The following is an 18,753-nucleotide window of genomic DNA, read 5'->3' on the forward strand; positions in this document are numbered from 1 at the left end:
ATTGGGAAATTTATTAGCTACTGAATATATAAAAAGAAATGATAATAAAGGTTTAAGGAATGTAGACAATTTCTTGAAACTTTTACAAGAAGATTATGGAACAACAATAAATAAAACAGCAGAAGAAACTGTAACGCAAAATAAAAGACATGCTAACATTGAATTACCAAGTATGGAAGATATACAAAAATTATATAACTATTTGAAAGAAAAAAGAAGTATATTGTATAGTGATCTTATTAAATCTTATAACTACAGTATATGGTTAGAATTATTAAAAGTAACGCTTATTTCTATGCAAGTTTATAACAGAAGAAGAGCAGGTGAAATAGAAAAAGTTCTAATAGAAGATTACAAATGTTATAAAAGTGTCGGAGAATACACAGATTCCGAAGTGTATAATTCATTATCAGAGACTGGAAAAGAGGTAATATTATTATTATTTTTAATAACTACTAAATAAATCATTTTTTGCATTTAAACATATTAATGATTTATATTTTTCTTTTTTTAAATTACTTATATTTTATTAATTTTAATGCAAAGATTAAAAATACTTTAATTAAATATATTCTTTAATAATTTATTTTTTATGTATTTCTTCTGTTTGTTACATTAGGCTATTAAAAAATTTGTCACATTTGATATTAGAGGTAAATTAGGTCGTACAGTGCCTGTATTGTTGCATTCGCAATTACAAGATTGTATCGAATTATTATTGCAACATAGGTTAAATACAAAAATAAAATTAGAAAACCCTTATCTTTTTGGCATTCCTGGATATGACAAACATCGATATAAGCATTTGAGAGCATGCGAGACTATTCTTATGCAAGACTATTCTTCAAAGTGTGGAGCAGCAAAACCTCTTACTTTACGAGGCACCATATTACGAAAACATATTGCCACAAAATGCATCACGCTTAATCTTTCAGAATCGGAAGTCACAAAGTTGGCAAACTTTATGGGCCATAATCAGGAGACGCGGTAGTGTCTCCGGCCAAGTTCAAAAAACGACACTACTAAGTCAGGAAAAGAATCTCTGGCAAAGTTCAGAAAATGACACTACTAAGTCTCTTATCCTGCGCGCACAAAGTCGACTTTTCGGGGGTTTGTAGCAACTAAAATATAAAAAATTTTATAAAAACACATAGTATATCCTTAAAAGCGGCATCGCCACGACTAATTTGAGCCAAAAAAAATTTAAATTGGTCCAGCCGTTTCAGAGATATAAGCGGTCAAAAAGTGATGTTGGTAATGCAAAAATTAAGAAACGTCGTCTCCTTATTCTTCTCCTCTGTCCGCAGGGGCGGATAAAGAATTTACGGGGCCCAGAGTATTATCATTATCATTAAAATTTACGGGTATTTCTCGCACCAGGTGCCAAGAGTCGATTTCGACTTCCCCGAGTTGCACTACGGGAATTCCTCGCACCAGGTGTCAAGAGTCGACGAATTCAACTTTCGCGAGTTGCGCTACGGGAATTTTTCGCACCAGGTGCCAAGGGTCGACGAATTCGATTTTCGGGAGTTGCGCTACGAGAATTCCTTGCATCAAGTCCCAAGAGTTGACGAACTCGAGTACCCCGAGTTGCGCTACGTGCATTTCTTGCACCAGGTGCCAGGGGTCAATGAATTCGACTTCCCCAAGTTGCACTACAAAAATTTCGCAAACATGAAAAAGAGAGAGAGAGATGTAACGGTGCAGCCCGCAAGCTGCATCGTTACGGCTACGGACCGTCCATCGTCCGTGACCCACCAAGGGCGCATCGAGCGCCGATAAATTTCTTATCGTAACAACGGCGGTCAACCACCGAAAATCTCCCACACCCGACCGTTCCAAAATTCCGTTTTGTGGGGGACTCGCCGCCGAAACCGCCGATGCTTGCCGATTCGAAACCATTCCGCTGCCAGCCGGGTATAAAAGAGGCCCGGCTGTACGTCTTCTCACCAGATCCCGTTCGCTGATAGACAGCGAACAATCACTCTACGAGTGTCCTCGTAGTCCAAACCGAGCAAACTCGGTTTCTATACCTGTTCCAGCACACGAGTATCCTCGTGTACCGCCGAGCGTCCTCGGTATTCTTGACTCCCGCATACGAGTATATTCGTATACCCGCCGAGCGTACTTGGCTCCTCTAGGCCACCGAACTTCGTATTGCGGACATTCCCGCGTACCTAGCTAAGTCGCCGTTCTAAAATTCCGCCTTCGTACGAGCATCCTCGTACTCCCGCCGAGCGTAATCGGCAGCCTAAGTCCTTATATCGCGTTTATTCGCCGGGATTTCAAACCGTAATCCGTCCGACAGGCAAAACCCCGTCGACCAATCCGCGCCGCCGAATAGTCCGCATCGATCTACGATCGAACGGACTCGCGATACCGTCACGAACGCACTCACCGACAAGCGCTCCGTCTTGTACCAATTGTTGCGACACGATCACCCGCGCTTGCGCTCTCGCCGACCGCACCAGGACGCCTCACGTCATACTTTATAATTTCGCGTAAATAATTATTCCACCGTTACCTAAAGAATTATTTCACCGTCGCCTTTACAATTATTTCACGCTGTTTAAATAATTCTTTCGCCGTTACTCTCGATTTATCTTACCATCGTCTTTATATTTATTTTCACGCTGCTTGTATACTCATTTCACGCCGCTTCAAGAATTATTTCGCCGTTGCCAAATAATTATTTCACCGTGGTTACTCTACCGATCGCAACGATATTCTGTTACCTATTTTACCGTTGCCATACTGATTTCACCGATATATACTTTTATATTTATTCCACGCTGCTCAAATAATTATTCAGCCGTTGCTTAATAATCATTTCACCGTCGCTTGTATATTCTTTCACATCGCATGTACACACATAGTCATCAAACATACTTAATTAAATAAACACGTCTTCTGATTTATCATTAACCAAACGCATATTTTCTTTGACACACCCTCAACCGTCCGAACCTGGATTCCGACGAGCTATACCGCGCTCGAAAAGCTCACACGGTTTCAGAGATATGACATATTTTGATGTAAAATCTAAAATTTTTAAAAATATTTAGTTATCGATAATCTTACCGTAATATTTTTATGCGCAGAATAATAAAACGAATCAATACGTGTAAAAAAACCCATTGTTATTTTGAAGAAAAAGTATGTAATTTACAATGTACTTTTTTTAACAATTATGCGTTTTCTTTACTACTTCTCATTATTCTAATCATAAAAGTATTACGGTAAGATTATCCATAACTTAATATTTTCAGAGATATTTTAATTTAAATTTTATATCGAAATATGTCAGATTAAGATATAAAATAACTCGAGGAGTATTAAAAAGAACTTCTGCAAAGTATGAAAAAGAAAATTATTATATCCTTTAATCTTGTTAATATTTTATTAACAAATAAACTGCCATGTAATAGAATTTTATTAGTATTAATGAACGAAGAACATCTCATCGACGTCGACATCGATCCAGTCGCAAAACTTATAATGTAAAATAATTTAGTTAATATGTTATTAAGTTAATATAAATGTTACATTCGAAATGTAGAAAAATAATTTTAAAATAATTTAAATTTTGTCACATAATTAATTTTGTACATTTCTGTACATTTTTATGTTAACTTAATTACATATTAACTAAAATATTTCACATTATAACACAAGTATTTTGTTTATATCACACTTATGTTCTGTTAAACAGATGTTTTATTGGTAATATTACAAAATAACTAATAATAACATAAGTATTGCGTTTGATATCACAGTTACGCTAGATGAAACATAATAAGTGTCATTTCGAATGTTTTAACTAAATTATTTTATGTTTAACATGTCTTTGATTTGATATTATAGTTTTATTTCGTATATTTTGTAAAAATTTTAACAAAACTGTGATATCAAACCAAAGATATTTTATATCAGCTATCCATGGCTTTATATCAATGGGGCAGTCAAACCGAAGACATGTTACAACAAAAAATAGTTTAGTTTGAATATTCGAAATAAAACATTTGTTTCACAGAATGTAAGTGTGATACAAAATACTTGTGTTAGAATGTAAGATAATTTAGTTAATATACAACTGACTTAATATAATCTTAGTTACATCCGAAATGTGCAAAAATAATTGAAAAATAATCTCAATTCTGTCACATAATTAATTTTGTACATTTATAAAAAAGTAGGTGATATAGCACAAAAATTCATAAATGATAAGGTCTGGCCAAGTTCCAAAAAAGACACTCCAATATGTTTATATTTTAATAATTATCTAAATTTTTAATATATCACCAACATGAAAAGTAACTGATATGTTATTCAAGGTGCAAATTCAAAATAAACATACATAAAATATTTATAAAATGTATAAAATGTATAAATAAAACTGATCAAAATTTGATTTTAAAAAAATTTAATTAAAATAACAAAATATTTATTAAAAAATACAAAAAAACTTGGCGCTGCCAACGGGCTTCACCCATCCCCTCCCCCCTTAGCGCAACCCTTTCACGCCATTTCCCCCTTTCCTCCCCCCCCCCCGTCAAAAGGCTCCACCACTCCTCCAACCCTTTACATCTTTACACCTATAGTATTATGAAACAACGAAAATGAGTAATAATGTAATAATAGCATGATTAATTGACATCATGTAATTAATTGACATTATGTAAGTTAACATGTTGTTCGGTGTGACAGCGCCAAGTGTTTTTGTATTTTTTAATAAATATTTTGTTATTTTAATAAAATTTTTTTTAAATCAAATTTTGATCAGTTTTATTTATACATTTATACATTTTATACATTTTATAAATATTTTATGTATGTTTATTTTGAATTTGCACCTTGAATAACATATCAGTTACTTTTCATGTTGGTGATATATTAAAAATTTAGATAATTATTAAAATATAAACATATTGGAGTGTCTTTTTTGGAACTTGGCCATAAGAGTATACACAAATCGCATTATCGACAGTCAATTCCTGAAATAGACATTCCAAGATTCTCTCGACTTCTAAATGTAGCTATTTTTAATGAGGAGAATGATAATGAAGATGATAATGATGATAAAGAAATTGAGCAAAATCTTATTTCTGAGAATTTAGTTGACTCATCTGAGTCCTCTCATTCCAAAGATATTGAAATTAATAATAATATACCATTGTCAAAAACACCAAAGAGAAAACGCCGAAGCAGTAAGCATATATATTATTAAATAATTTTTTGTATTATACAACAATAATTTTTATTTTTCTGTTATATTTATAATATATTTGTATAGCTATTATATAATAGCTATAATAGCTATAAAAATAAACAATAGCTTATAATAGCTGTAAAAATAGTAATCATAACAATTATTAAAATAATGACGTTTTCTTTAATATTTATTTTAACTAATATGACTCTAACATTATTTCAAATATACAGGATGTCCCAAACCAAATGTACCAAATGTTTTTGACACATTCTTGAGATTATTTTGAGATGAAAATCGTACAGTCATATTATCTCAAGTTTGCGTATTTAGGCATTGTATATCGCATAATAGTAAAGATTGATTTCAAATGCTTCTTATTTAAAAACTATTTTAGTCTCGAGATTTTTATATTATAGGATATTATAGGATTTTGATATTATAGGAAATTATTTCAGGAATATATCAATAGCATTTGCTTTCATCTTGCATATTAAGGAAACATTATATCTTATACTATTAATATTTTATTTTATAAGCTACACACATATGTTTTTATATGTAAATAATTAATTGTACTAATTTTTTTAACGTTTTTAATAACATATTACTTTTAGCATCACCATTTGGGTCAACAAAAAGAAAGCGATGGACACAAAAGGAAATTCAATTAATATTAACAGATTTTTGTCAAAAAATAGAAAAATCACGTTTACCATCTGGAAGAGATATTGAGATTTTAAGACAAAAACATGCATGTCTACAGAATCGCACGGTGCCGCAGATAAAGACGTGGCTTCATAACATTATAAGTGGTAAAACAAAAATGCCAAAGGTTTAATTAATTTGATTAATATATTACTCCAAAATATTTTTAAATATAAACAATATTTTTTTAAAAGATTATCAATAACTGATGATAAAATTATTTAACTAAAAAATATCTAATAATAAGTAAAAATGGAAAGTTGTATAAGTAAAAACTTCCAATTTTTACTTTATTTTTAAATATTAACGTGTTCAATAAAAGAGTTCTTTTGCACAAATTTCATACATTAAAATGATAAAATTAAGTTTCTTATTTTTTTTAATTAAAAAACAATTATTAGTTATTAGTTCAAAAAGATAATAGAAGTTAAGTACATTTATTTGCAAATTCTGTGTTGAGTTATAATATATGCTATTAAACTTCTAATCTTTTTATATTAGTATGTTAAGAAATAATTCAGTTTTTTGAGAAAAGAATTCTCTGTAGCATCCGTGAAACTGTAAAGAAGCTTATAATATTAAGAAGAGATTTTTTTCTTGTCATAGGTATAAAATTGCAAAATGTATTGTATTATAGTTAGTTAATAGATTCAGAAAAATACCGGATAAGGTTTATACTTTTTTTATTAGTATGTTAAATACTATCATACAATATTATCTCTTTTCTGTCAAATCTGTGAACTAACTACTGTATGAAATAAATAATAAAATTGAAAAAAGTCTTTTTGTGATACATATTATATAAACCTATGATACAATGAGACTGTGCGCTAGCAACTAGTGAAAAAGCATCGTGTATTTTAAAATGCAGGTAAATTAACATGTTTCTTTCTCTCTCTAACTTTCTGACTAGCATGCTAATCAAGTTAAAATATTTCAATTTTATTAGCTGCTAGTGCACTATTATACTAATAGTTAGTAAAAAAAGCACCGTGTAAACCATGCTTTAAGTATGATACAATAAGACTTGTGCAAAGTACTATAAGTTGATAGATTCAGAAAAAATATCTGTGCAAAGTAAGTGTTAAGTTTTCTTAATTATAAGTTGCACAAGATTATATGAGTAAAGTATATTTTATGCAATATCTGTAACAGAGTAACACAACTAGTTATTTATAGTTTAATAAAGAATATATGTATCGTAAATGTATTAGTTAAATAAAAAATATATGTATCGTAAAAAAGCTTTAAAACTTCAAGTTATTATGTTTCAAGTTATTATGTAAACACATTTTAATATAAATAAAATACATTTTTATGTAATGTATGTGATAAATAAACTTGATGTGATATAAAGTATTGATCTACATAAATATTTTTTAACAAAATCTTTTTGTTATTCGTTACGCACACAATATGTAAACTTGGCACGAGACAGGACAATGCCTCTAGATTAAAACAAATTAAAGTATGAACAACAAATAGTATAAAAGTTATTGCTCAAACAGTTTTTAGATTTATATACCGAGTGTCCCAAAAGTTCCGCAAGAGGCAAATATCTTGACAGTAAAGAATTTTTGAGAAAAATATTTCAAAAAGTTAAATAAAAGTAGGATTTTAAGTAGCATAGTTTAGTGTGACTTTAAACAGTATTGTTAAAGTCACGTAAAAATCACTTTGGAGTTTTGAAATAAAAACCTCCATTTTTGATTGCATATTCTTGTAGCTTATTTCAAGAGCTTTCCAAAACATAATAAAGTAGAATGAGAAAGAAAGAAAATGAGGCAACTCACGCACTCAACGTGCTTCTTTCACTCTTAAACTCTGTAACTTTTAAACTTAATAACTCGGAAAATACTTATGGAAAGGAACATTATTATAGTGTTTTGAAACTCTCTCGAAGTCAGCTACAAGAATATGCAATCAAACATGGGGGTTTAATTAAAAAATTTTAAAGTGATTTTTACGTGACCTTAATAATGCTATTTAAAGTCACTAACATTGCTACTTAATGCATCACTTAAAACCCTACCACTTTTATTTCATAGACAAGAAAAATTTACGGCAGCTGCATTTTGTTTTAGAAAATATTACGAAAATCATATTTTGTTTAAGATGATTTCTATCAAGATGATAATTTAAAAAACATTAATAATTTTGGTTTTTTCTTGTCGAAAACTAAACTATCTGAAAGTTATGTTGCGCCTACTATGGTAGCGGTAGGCGCTGCGTATAGATTCGGGATTCGCCGTGCTGGTCAAGGGGGCTTTGGCTCGGAGAGTTTAGAATAATTAAGCACTTCTGAATATATATAGAATAGCTTTTATTTGGTATCTTCTTATTACACTTGTCACCTCACTTATTCGGCGACCGTACTACCGTGGTTACGCGTGTACGCGACGTGTCGTGCTTCGTCCGGAACTTTGCTGATAAAAACCCGCGGCGCCTTGTGTGCCGCCTTAATTTATACGGATTAGTATTTGGAACACAATGAGACTTGAACTATATCGATCCATTGTGTTACCAAAATGCTGATCTGTTTAACCTACTTTAGACGCAAGTGACACTCGGGCTTCTAAGAACGAGTGCTCGCGTCAGCGCCTAATTGTTTAATAATTAAATAACTTTTGTCACAGGATTCTCGAGAAGTGGCCTCGATTAATGGCCTTCTAAATGTTTATTATTGTTATTGCCTAATTAACCTATAATTATTACGTTGTGGTCTTTCGACACACAACATCCCTCCCCCGTTAAAAGAAGAAAACGGAGGTACGAAGTTTTCGTTTGTTTAGTGCAGTTGTCTCAGTAGTAACCTGAGTAGTGCATGTTATAATGATTTACAATTTTACGCATTCCGGGGTTGCGAGAGTTCTCGAGTTTCCCTTTTTCTTTTCGCTAGAACAATTACCATTCCTATTAATAGGGTTAACACAATAACTACGATGGCTACAGAACTAGTGACCATAGGATAAATAAATATTGGCTTTTTGAATTGCACAACATTACTTTCTTCTAATTCCTTGTTAATTTCTTTTATTTTTCTTTCTAAATCCATGAGTTCCTTAGGGCTCTGGATGATTTTCTTTAATTTTATTGGTCTGATTGCCTCCTCTGGCTTATTTATGACCGTCTCTTTTATTAGAGTTAAATTAAATTTCGGCAAAAAGGCTTGAATGCTAGTGTCGCTTGTTGACGTTAAAGTCCTGATGGTCATGTCCGTCGTAATTATTTTACAATTATTTACTAATGTAATTCTACCGGTGCGTTCGATTTTGATTCGCATATCCCTTTTATTTTTGCACTGTATAATTATTTCCTGTTCTTTATTAGTCGAATACAGCCATGAATTTTCTTTGCTTAGAGCTATCCAAATCGTTTGGTTAGATTTAATATATCTAACGTCGCACGCATTTTCTTTCGCTAGTCCCGCGTACAACTGTACTTCACAGAGTGCTCTCGGATTTATAGAGTATACTGGACTGTCTGGTTTACAAATATACTGATTTACGATTTTTACACACTTACTTAAATTTTCTACCGTCATGGTTACATAGGAGGGTAATTCCAGATTAACGGCAATTACATGTTGGTTTATTTCCGTAAAGGTAAATAGTTCGCCATGGTTATGGACAGGTAGAGGAATTATCTTTATTAACTTATATTTAGGATAAGATACAAGTGGAAATCTTAATATAGTGTACACAGTGTCGTTCGCATAATATGCGTTAACAGTGGTCAATTTCTCTAGTAACGGCCATCCACTATTTTCGAGAGCAAAGGGGAAGTGCGTCCCTTGAGGCAAGTGTGGCGTTATCGCTCGCAATTCGCTAAAAATTTGCTCTACCGGAACTAACCTAGGGTGTATAATTCCGTGTGTAGCGTAGGACAAGTAGTCATATACGTTCTGTACGTCACGTTGTAAATCGGTTAACATTTTATTAATAATAGTATAATATTCGTTTATTTCTTCGCTTTTGATAATTAACAATGTGCCGCTGTAGATACGCTTATCTAGATCGTATAATCTTTCGTTATTTCTTTATTCTGTTCGATGGTTTCTTCTAAATCACTGATATGCGCTATTGTAGTATTTAATACTTTTAATTGGTTATGCGTTACGTGCGTAAGCGTCTTCTGGTTACGTTGTATTAGCATCAGTTGTTCGTTTATTTGTTTTTCATCGTCGGCGTCCATAGTGCCGAATAACGATTTAGCTAGCGAACCTATTCCGTTAATCAGTCCGCGCTTTCTATTTGATGAATCCTTATAGATACTGTTTAATCTGTCTATTAGTGCAGCTAATCTAACTTCATCTTTCTTTATTAATTCTAACAGATTCGCGAATTTGCTTTTCTCTTCTTCGCAATTCATATGCTCGGTCCTTATTGACTTCTTTATTTTTCCAATACGCGATAAAGGTACTGTATCCTCCTCTTCGCATTTTCCGGTGATTAAGATTTGTGCTTCCACCTTATTTTCTATGGGCTCAATATCGACGTGTGGGGCTTGTATTTCGATCTCTTCGTCGGTGGTGTTTATTACGCTTACGGGACAGCTATAGTCACTGGCGTTTACTAAACAACCGCCGATGATCACCCCTGGTCGTGTCTCCAATACGTGCACGACTCCTAGAGCGTTTTCGCTTGTCGTGGCTTGCACGACTGTTTCACTTCGTGGTGCCAATGTTATTTTCTTATAAGGAAACAGCTTGAATGTAGTTTCTCCTATGGTTAATCGCTTAGTGGGGTACTCCCAATGCGTCACATGCCGTTTCAAAAAATCTGCGCCCAGAATTCCTTCATGTGTTATGGGGAAATCATCTCCCACTACATGTATCTTGTGTCTTATGCGCTTGTTGCGCATGGGTATATTGGCTTCAATTATCTCCAAAGTTTCCGTTTTTCTTCCGGTGGCGCCGATTAATGTAATTTTTTCGTCATAGATTAGCGTTTCTCCCTTCAGATGTTTTAACTTTATTAATGTTAATGTAGCGCCGGTATCCACTAGCATGGTAGATATTTCTCCTTTTGCTTCTTTAACAGGGATTTTAATCAGATCCAAATCCGTGTTTGTTTGCGCTATTTTATCAGTATGTGCGACTTGTAGAGCTTTCGCTGGTCGAGCTGTTTTCTTGGCAGTGACCTCGCTCTCGTTGTCGCTATCGTCGCCCTTGCCCTTATCACTTTTAGTGTATTTAATGGCTTTTGGGCGTACATTATCGTTTGAGTTGGCCCCCTTTTCGGGTCGGCCGTTTAGCAGCCAACACTCGTCGCGCAAGTGTCCTGTCTTTTTGCAATGCTTGCAATATTTTTCAAGAGCGTTTACTCTTTGTCCGTCCGCCTTGGGTAAATTGAATTGGTTAGCGAAGCGACTTGTACGGCATTCGCGTCCGTGGTGGCCCCATTTGCCACATTTTGCACATTGCGGTGGTTTTTCTCGCGTGGTACCTACCGCTTTGTAATTAGGCTTATTCATTACGTTTGGGCCTCTCATTTTTTCTTCTGAGGCAGCCACTGCTATCGCCTCTTGCAGATTGCTGTAGTTCCGCGATCGGACTATTATTTTTATGTCCGCCTGCAATCCTAATTGAAAATTTTGCAGGGCCTGGCCTTGTATTGTTCCCTTAATCGTGTTCTTTTCGGCCACGGTGTGTCCCTTGCCTTCAATCGTTGACTCATAGAGTTTCATTGCGAGCTGATCCACTCGCAAGCCATATGCTTGAGCGCCCTCCCCCTGCTTTTGCTTGAGTGTGTTAAACTCTAACTGCAGGTGAGCAATGCTTTTACGGGTCGTATAGCATACCTCGAGTTCTTGCTTCAGTTCCGCGAACGTTTGTATGTTTCGCGTCTGGAAATCGAGCATGACCTTTCCCTTTAGCTTAGTGCACAATATGGCCTTGAGTAACTGTGACTCTTCTGTAGGATTTATGCTTTCCATTGCATATGTGCTTGCGCTTAAAAATTCTTGAATTTTGTGCTGCGAGGTACCGTCAATTTCCGGTATTATACTCCGCGCCTCTTTTAATTGCATGTAGCTGGTCGCGGGTAGGGACCTACTTTGTATATCGGATGGGCCACGTCCGTATGTCACGTTCGTCTCTGTTACACGTCGTGGTGAAACCTCTGCCCTATTATCAGGCCCGAACGCGACTGGTCGGATCGTGTTTCTTATATCGCGTTGCTGTTCTTGTAGATCGACGAACTGTTCTTGTAAGCGTAGTATTTGCGTGTGGAAGTGTTCCTGTATCCCTTGTAGTTGAACTCGCATGTCGCTCATAAATTCGACCATTATTTCCATCTGCTCAGTTTCGCGATTTCTATGCGTTCCGGCCTCTATTACGGTCTCTTCGCCCTCGTTACTTAGTTGTTCGCGTAACGATTCTATATCCTCGTCTATCGCGCTGGCAGTTATGTTGCGCGGTGCTTGGGCCATCGTGCTCCGGTATCTTATCTCGCGCGGATCGAATATACTGCTATCGTATGAGGTCAGTTCGGACTCGCTATTTGCTGACGCGCGACTCGGTGTTCTACTGCCTATTTGTCTGTTTCGACGCGTTTCCCTATCCTCGCTTTCGGGTATTAGACTAGTATCTATTTCCCCGAAAGAGTAGTGTCGATTTATTTCTATATTCTCGTGGACTTCCGGATTCTCGCTCGCGTTTTCGGTACTAGAACTCTGTGTTTAGAGTTCGCGATTTCCGCGTGTCGCACGCTGTGTTCCCTGATTCGGGTTTATAAGAGCGCTTATCACTCGTTGGCCCTGGCTGCTGAATAGCCAGGATCGATTAAGTTGCACGTTGGGGTTATCGCGTTCTTCGGACATTAACGCCGCTTACTTTTTGGTGTACAATTTTTTTGTCAGTAACTTACAGAATTATTATCGCTCGCATATTGAATCGCTGCTCGTGCCGTTGCGTCGGGCTGTCTTCTGCGTCCGGCTGTCGGCTGTTGAGGCAGGTCGTGATCCGTCTCTGCGATAAGGCTGCTCTGCTCAGGTTGCGCTGATTCAGCTCCTGCGGAGTTCTACTAGGCTCACGCTGTCCCTCTGCTGATTGCTGCTACGGGTTGCTTCGGCCTTGTCACTTTCTTGGTCACCAGTTTCAACACTTTAACTTTCATTTTGCGTTGTTTTTAGCTCTGGCGCCTGTGCTTCTAACTCTTCGTGTTAGACTTCTTAGTCCAGCTGCAGCCGTGCCCAGGTCAAGGTATCCAGAACATCCGGATAAACGGTAAAGATGGCGAATCCCACTGCTGCCACCAATTTGTTGCGCCTACTTTGGTGGCGGTAGGCGCTGTGTAAAGATTCGGGATTCGCCGTGCTGGTCAAGGGGGCTTTGGCTCGGAGAGTTTAGAATAATTAAGCACTTCTGAATATATATAGAATAGCTTTTATTTGGTATCTTCTTATTACACTTGTCACCTCACTTATTCGGCGACCGTACTACCGTGGTTACGCGTGTACGCGACGTGTCGTGCTTCGTCCGGAACTTTGCTGATAAAAACCCGCGGCGCCTTGTGTGCCGCCTTAATTTATACGGATCAGTATTCGGAACACAATGAGACTTGAACTATATCGATCCATTGTGTTACCAAAATGCTGATCTGTTTAACCTACTTTAGACGCAAGTGACACTCGGGCTTCTAAGAACGAGTGCTCGCGTCAGCGCCTAATTGTTTAATAATTAAATAACTTTTGTCACAGGATTCTCGAGAAGTGGCCTCGATTAATGGCCTTCTAAATGTTTATTATTGTTATTGCCTAATTAACCTATAATTATTACGTTGTGGTCTTTCGACACACAACAGTTATCATTTTGCTGTTATACCTAATGGGTGCATTCGTTTATGCAGTTACTGCCGCAGATGTCGTTCGTTTACTCCGCCTGCGAAAACGACTGCAGCGCAGTTTGTCGTTCGTTTACGCAGGGATGTATCCCATCTGCGCAGGTACTTTGGAGGTCCTGCTCTGGATGCTCTGCTTGCAGTACTGCGTAAACGAATATACGCAGTGCAAATATAGTTTAATTATCTGCATCCGCATGATTAACTCAAATGTAAAAATGAATTTTATTAAAGTGAAAAATGAAAAAGGGGAAGAACAACTCCTCGAAATCGATCCCGCAAAAGTGAAAATAATCCACAGTAAGTATTATATAATGGAAAAATTTTTTAAAGTTTACGATATTTGTATTTACAATTAAATTAACCTAAAAATGCACACTAGAATATTATTTTGTAATAAAAGTCTTCTATTACAATTTCTCGTACTGGAATAATATGTATTACTGGTGTGCAATTATTTTTTTGAATCTAATCTATTCTTTACTACTTACTTATGTTTCTTTGTATAATCACAATTCATAGATTTCAACAATCGTCAAGCTTTTCATCCAATTGATTTAAATACAATTGCAACAACTTCTGAATCTTTATTTACTATTGTTCCATCTTCATTTGCACACTCACATCCTGTTAACAATATGGAAAAGTTGCTTGTCAAAACAGAAACATCTTCACCATCAGTAGAAAGTAAGTAATCAAGGAAATGAATATGTTTATATTGTTTTCTATTACGCATGATTTATAATCTTCTATTTTGTTTTATTTTATTGTTTTATTCTATTAAATTTTATTCTATTAAATTCTATTTTATTAAGAAAAAAATACAGTAAAGGAAATTAAATTATTCTTGAAAGTCATTCCGAAGATATTATAAGTAAAGATATTTATTTCATGTACTTTATTTATAATTTTAGATGTTTCTAAAGAGAACTGGACAGATGCAGAAATACAGCTTTTACTTGAACAACGTCTTAGTATGAACGATAAATTCGAAAATCCAAACAGCCGAAAAACACCATACTGGAATTTAATTGTTAAAGCTTTTGAAGAAAAAGGATATAAAGTTAAAGTACAAGATTTGATGAATAAATGGAAAAATCTCCTAGTTACGTACAATCGAAATGCAAGTAAATTAAAAAAGACTGGTGAAAGTGCAATTACTTGGAAATATTTTCAACAAATGCATGAATGTTTTGCGACAAAAAAGAGTGTAAATCCTCCTGAAAAATTACTGGGTTCAACTTTCAAACCGGAAACACTAACTCTAAAGGATGAATTAATTCTAAAGGATGAATTAACTGATGACACAGGTAAAGAAAATGCAAATGTCATAGAAAAGAAATGGAATTCGAAAATATTCACTCTATTTTATTAGTTAAAAATATTTATGATTTTAGATGCCTCTACAGAAAACTGCACAGAAGCAAAAAGAAGAAAAAAAAATTTGCCGAAGAAAAAGAAAACCCAATTTCAAGAAGAAATGTTGCGAATTGTCGAAGAAAAAAAATCACAAGCATTAAAACTGAAGATAGAAATGTGGGAAGATAAAAAGAAAATTGCAAAAAGCAAAATTGAAGCGATAAACAATCTTGCAACAATCTTAAAAGATATACAAAAAAACCGCACAACATACAATGACTGAGTTATATATAATATTAATATTTATATATTATATATTATTTTAAGTATTTCTAGTATTTCTAGTATTTCTAGTATTTCTCTTTTCTTATAAGTGTTACTAAGTCCAATAATTTTAAAATTTGTTTAAAGAGTAATACTTTAAATTGTCGAGGCTTTCTGATTTTTTTTATGACAGCTTTTGTGCTAAAGACAAATAAGCGAAAGTTTTTTTTTGTAGTTATGAAAAGTTAAAAAATTAATATGAAGTTTATGTTACATGTTATAAGATTGATATAATTTTCGTAGAGACATATGTAAAGAGAGATGTGTGTGTCATTTTGAATATTTTCAAACTTTTGTGCAACTTATATGCTATTTAAATGTTACTTTTATAGGAAAATTCAAAGACTTCTTTCACATTGTGATCTCTTTAGCTAAAGGTTTTTTTTTTGTTTATTTTTAGATTCCTATATTTTAATGAAATATCTGTGTTTCATGCATTAAAAATGTTACCATAGTTTCTTACCATAGTAAAACTTTTTTATTTTGCTACATATTAAAATAATACGTTTCTGATACAATCATTATGCTTCACATACTGAAAACATGTATTCCAATATATATGTTGATATATGTATTTTACTGAATATAATGTAATACATTACTTTCGATGTATTTGTTAGACTAAAGTGAAATAAATGTACACCAAATGTTATAAGATTGACATATAATTTATTTATTTATTCGTATTTGTAACAAATTCTCATAAGAATTTATACAAATTTCCTCACGTCTCAATATAAATTTGCACATGTTCTATTTCTTACTACAGAATTTATTTTTTTTTATTTGTTGTTCACCTATTCCATTTCATCTTCTATTCATCTTCTATTCATCCACAAAGTGTCTACAATTCTATTTCTTTTATCATTAGCTATTTCCAAAATGGCATTGTCCTCGTCCTGGTCTCTATTTTCTTCCTCACGTTCATCGTCACTTAATTCTGTTTCATCATTATATCTAATGCATATATTATGCAGAACACATGCAGCAACAACAACTATTTTCATTTCATTCATGAGATACATATTTAAATATTTTAATCTTCTAAATCTAGCTCTCAGCTTTCCAAATGCCTGCTCAATGACAACTCTCTTTGAACTTAATTTTTTATTATACAGCTTTTGTCTTGGAGTTAAGTGACCATTATTACGAAATGGTGTTAGTAAATAAGGTTGTAAAGTATACGCAGAATCTCCTATAATATGAGTTCCTTCCGGTAAAAGTGTTGGATCTTCTGCAAGTGCTTGACCAATAGGACTTTCCCTCCATACTCTCGCATCGTGAGTCGCACCAGGCCAACCAATAAAAATATCAATAAACTGACATTTTGCATCGCAGATCCCTTGTAGAATAATTGAGTGAAAACCTTTTCGATTATAATAACTTATAGGATCATCTCTTGCAGCTGGAATTTCAATATGCATTCCATCAACTGCACATGCCACGTCTGGAAAATTATTCGGTCCTCTGAGCTCGTCAAACTGTTGTCTTATACATTGAAACTCTGCCAGATTTGGCCAGTGTAGATATTTATTCACGATACTACACAGAGCACTGCATACATCAAGAAATATTTTATGTGTAGTACTCGAGCTTAAATCGAATAAATTACTGACTTCTCGAAAAGAATCTTGATTTGCCAGTAACCATAATGTTGACAATATCGCTTTCTCCAATGGTACATTAGGATGGCCTCCTTCATTGTTATTAGGTAGCAATATAAGCCCAATTGCTCTTCTTACAATCTTAAACAAAGTAAATTTATAAAATTAAAGATGGACTATACCATACATTGCTTGTAAAATACAACCTTCTGATTTATATACTACTTACTTACCTCGAAAGAACTTCTCGTAAGGCGAAAATGAGATTGAAATGTTTTATCACGCATACAATAAATTGTACCATAATAATTGTCAACCTTCGGTACTTTCATGCGTTCCTACAAATAAAAAAAATTCAGCGTTGTGATACATATTATTTATATATATAATTTTTTTAATTAATTAATTTTTAATTAATTTTAATTAATACAATAGTCTCAAAAGCCGATATCATATAAAATAAAATTCAAATGAAAACGCAAACAGTCTGCTTATAGTTGTTGTGAACTTGAAAAAGACAGGATTCTAAACATTGTTTTCACTAAATAATGTTTTTAAAATAAAATTGCTCAATCAACAAATACAGGCTGTTTGTTTTTTCATTTGAATTTCAATTTTTTAAAAATATATATTATTATTTTTATAAGTTTCTAAAATGTCAAATAAACTAAAAAATGAAACAATACCATATCATCCAGCAATAGTAGTTCTTCATCAGAACTGTCCGACCATAAATCAGAGTCTGAGCTACTGTCACTGTTGGTTAATTCTTCCACAGCACAATGAATAACATTCAATATTCTTTCCATTGTAGTTTCTGAAAATTAAATTTTTTAAATAAAATGTGCTTAAAGATATAATTCACAAAAAATTAACACCTAACTTTTAAATATAATCATAATAATAAATAATAAATTAATAGATCAATATCTCCATAAAAATATGATTCAATCTAAAAATTTTACCTAATCTAAAAATTTTATTACATTTTAATTGTTCGAATATAAATTTACGTTTGTTTTAAAATCTTCTCTTTACTTACATTATATTAAAGTTTTGCTTAGATTTCCTTGCAAAATATAGTATGTTTTCCAGCATAGGACACAAGTTGACACAAATCGACACAAGTATCACTCTGTCTGTTCGATATTCAATGAGCAACAGAGAGAATAATACTTTTGTGTCGCTTGTGTCTCTTGGTGGAAAACTACCATGATCCGAGCAGTCATTTACGCAGATGTGCGTTCGGTAAATTAGGTCACGTGACTAGCAGATGATAAACGCAGTGGATGCGCTAACCGCTGCATAAACGAATGCACCCAATGTTTCAAAAGTCCCGCAACGGACAGACATTTTGAAAATAAAGCATTTTTGAGAAAAATGTTTGAAATAAAAGTTATTGATGTATTTTAAATTATCACCTTGAAATAATTTTAAACAAAAAATAATTTTCGTAATATTTTCTAAAACAAAATTCAGCTGCCGTAAATTTTTCTTGTCGATTTAGACAACTGATTTTATTATTTTAGATTGAAAAAAATTAATAGGCAAAGATAAAGTCATAGATTATGTTAAACCAATAGTTGCTTTAGTTAAAAATATGATTGACCTGATAGCTGCCAATACATACAAATTTCAAAATATTTCCAAAAATACTGGTTTTTGTTAACGGAAAAGTATTCCAAAAAGATTTTACTACACTATTATT

The 18,753-nt window shown here is 33.6% G+C and overlaps 2 protein-coding genes across 2 annotated transcripts; one reads left to right on the forward strand and one right to left on the reverse strand.

The window, feature by feature from the left end:
• Positions 1-13,256: 13,256 nt before the first annotated feature.
• On the forward strand, positions 13,257-15,898 carry LOC136999355 (uncharacterized). The gene is made up of 4 exons (XM_067353114.1): positions 13,257-14,058; positions 14,281-14,445; positions 14,673-15,068; positions 15,156-15,898. The coding sequence occupies exons 1-4, from the start codon at positions 13,746-13,748 to the stop codon at positions 15,398-15,400; spliced, it is 1,119 nt and encodes a 372-aa protein (XP_067209215.1). The 5' UTR covers positions 13,257-13,745; the 3' UTR covers positions 15,401-15,898.
• A 73-nt stretch (positions 15,899-15,971) lies between these two features.
• On the reverse strand, positions 15,972-18,343 carry LOC105668104 (putative nuclease HARBI1). The gene is made up of 4 exons (XM_012360288.2): positions 18,088-18,343; positions 17,732-17,862; positions 17,279-17,383; positions 15,972-17,186 (listed from the first exon to the last, which is right to left on the reverse strand). The coding sequence occupies exons 2-4, from the start codon at positions 17,852-17,854 to the stop codon at positions 16,260-16,262; spliced, it is 1,155 nt and encodes a 384-aa protein (XP_012215711.2). The 5' UTR covers positions 17,855-17,862; positions 18,088-18,343; the 3' UTR covers positions 15,972-16,259.
• Between the last annotated feature and the right edge of the window lie 410 nt (positions 18,344-18,753).

This window comes from Linepithema humile, chromosome 4 (genome assembly GCF_040581485.1).
Source record: "Linepithema humile isolate Giens D197 chromosome 4, Lhum_UNIL_v1.0, whole genome shotgun sequence".
NCBI lineage: Eukaryota > Metazoa > Arthropoda > Insecta > Hymenoptera > Formicidae > Linepithema > Linepithema humile.

Coding starts and splice junctions, on each gene's coding strand:
- LOC136999355 (XM_067353114.1), top strand. CDS start 13,746: ATGGGTGCATTCGTTTATGCAGTTACTGCCGCAGATGTCGTTCGTTTA. Junction 14,059..14,280: donor AAAAGTGAAAATAATCCACA/GTAAGTATTATA, acceptor CACAATTCATAG/ATTTCAACAATCGTCAAGCT. Junction 15,069..15,155: donor TGAATTAACTGATGACACAG/GTAAAGAAAATG, acceptor TTATGATTTTAG/ATGCCTCTACAGAAAACTGC.
- LOC105668104 (XM_012360288.2), bottom strand. CDS start 17,854: ATGGAAAGAATATTGAATGTTATTCATTGTGCTGTGGAAGAATTAACC. Junction 17,384..17,731: donor TACTATTGCTGGATGATATG/GTATTGTTTCAT, acceptor TTTTATTTGTAG/GAACGCATGAAAGTACCGAA. Junction 17,187..17,278: donor TTACGAGAAGTTCTTTCGAG/GTAAGTAAGTAG, acceptor ACTTTGTTTAAG/ATTGTAAGAAGAGCAATTGG.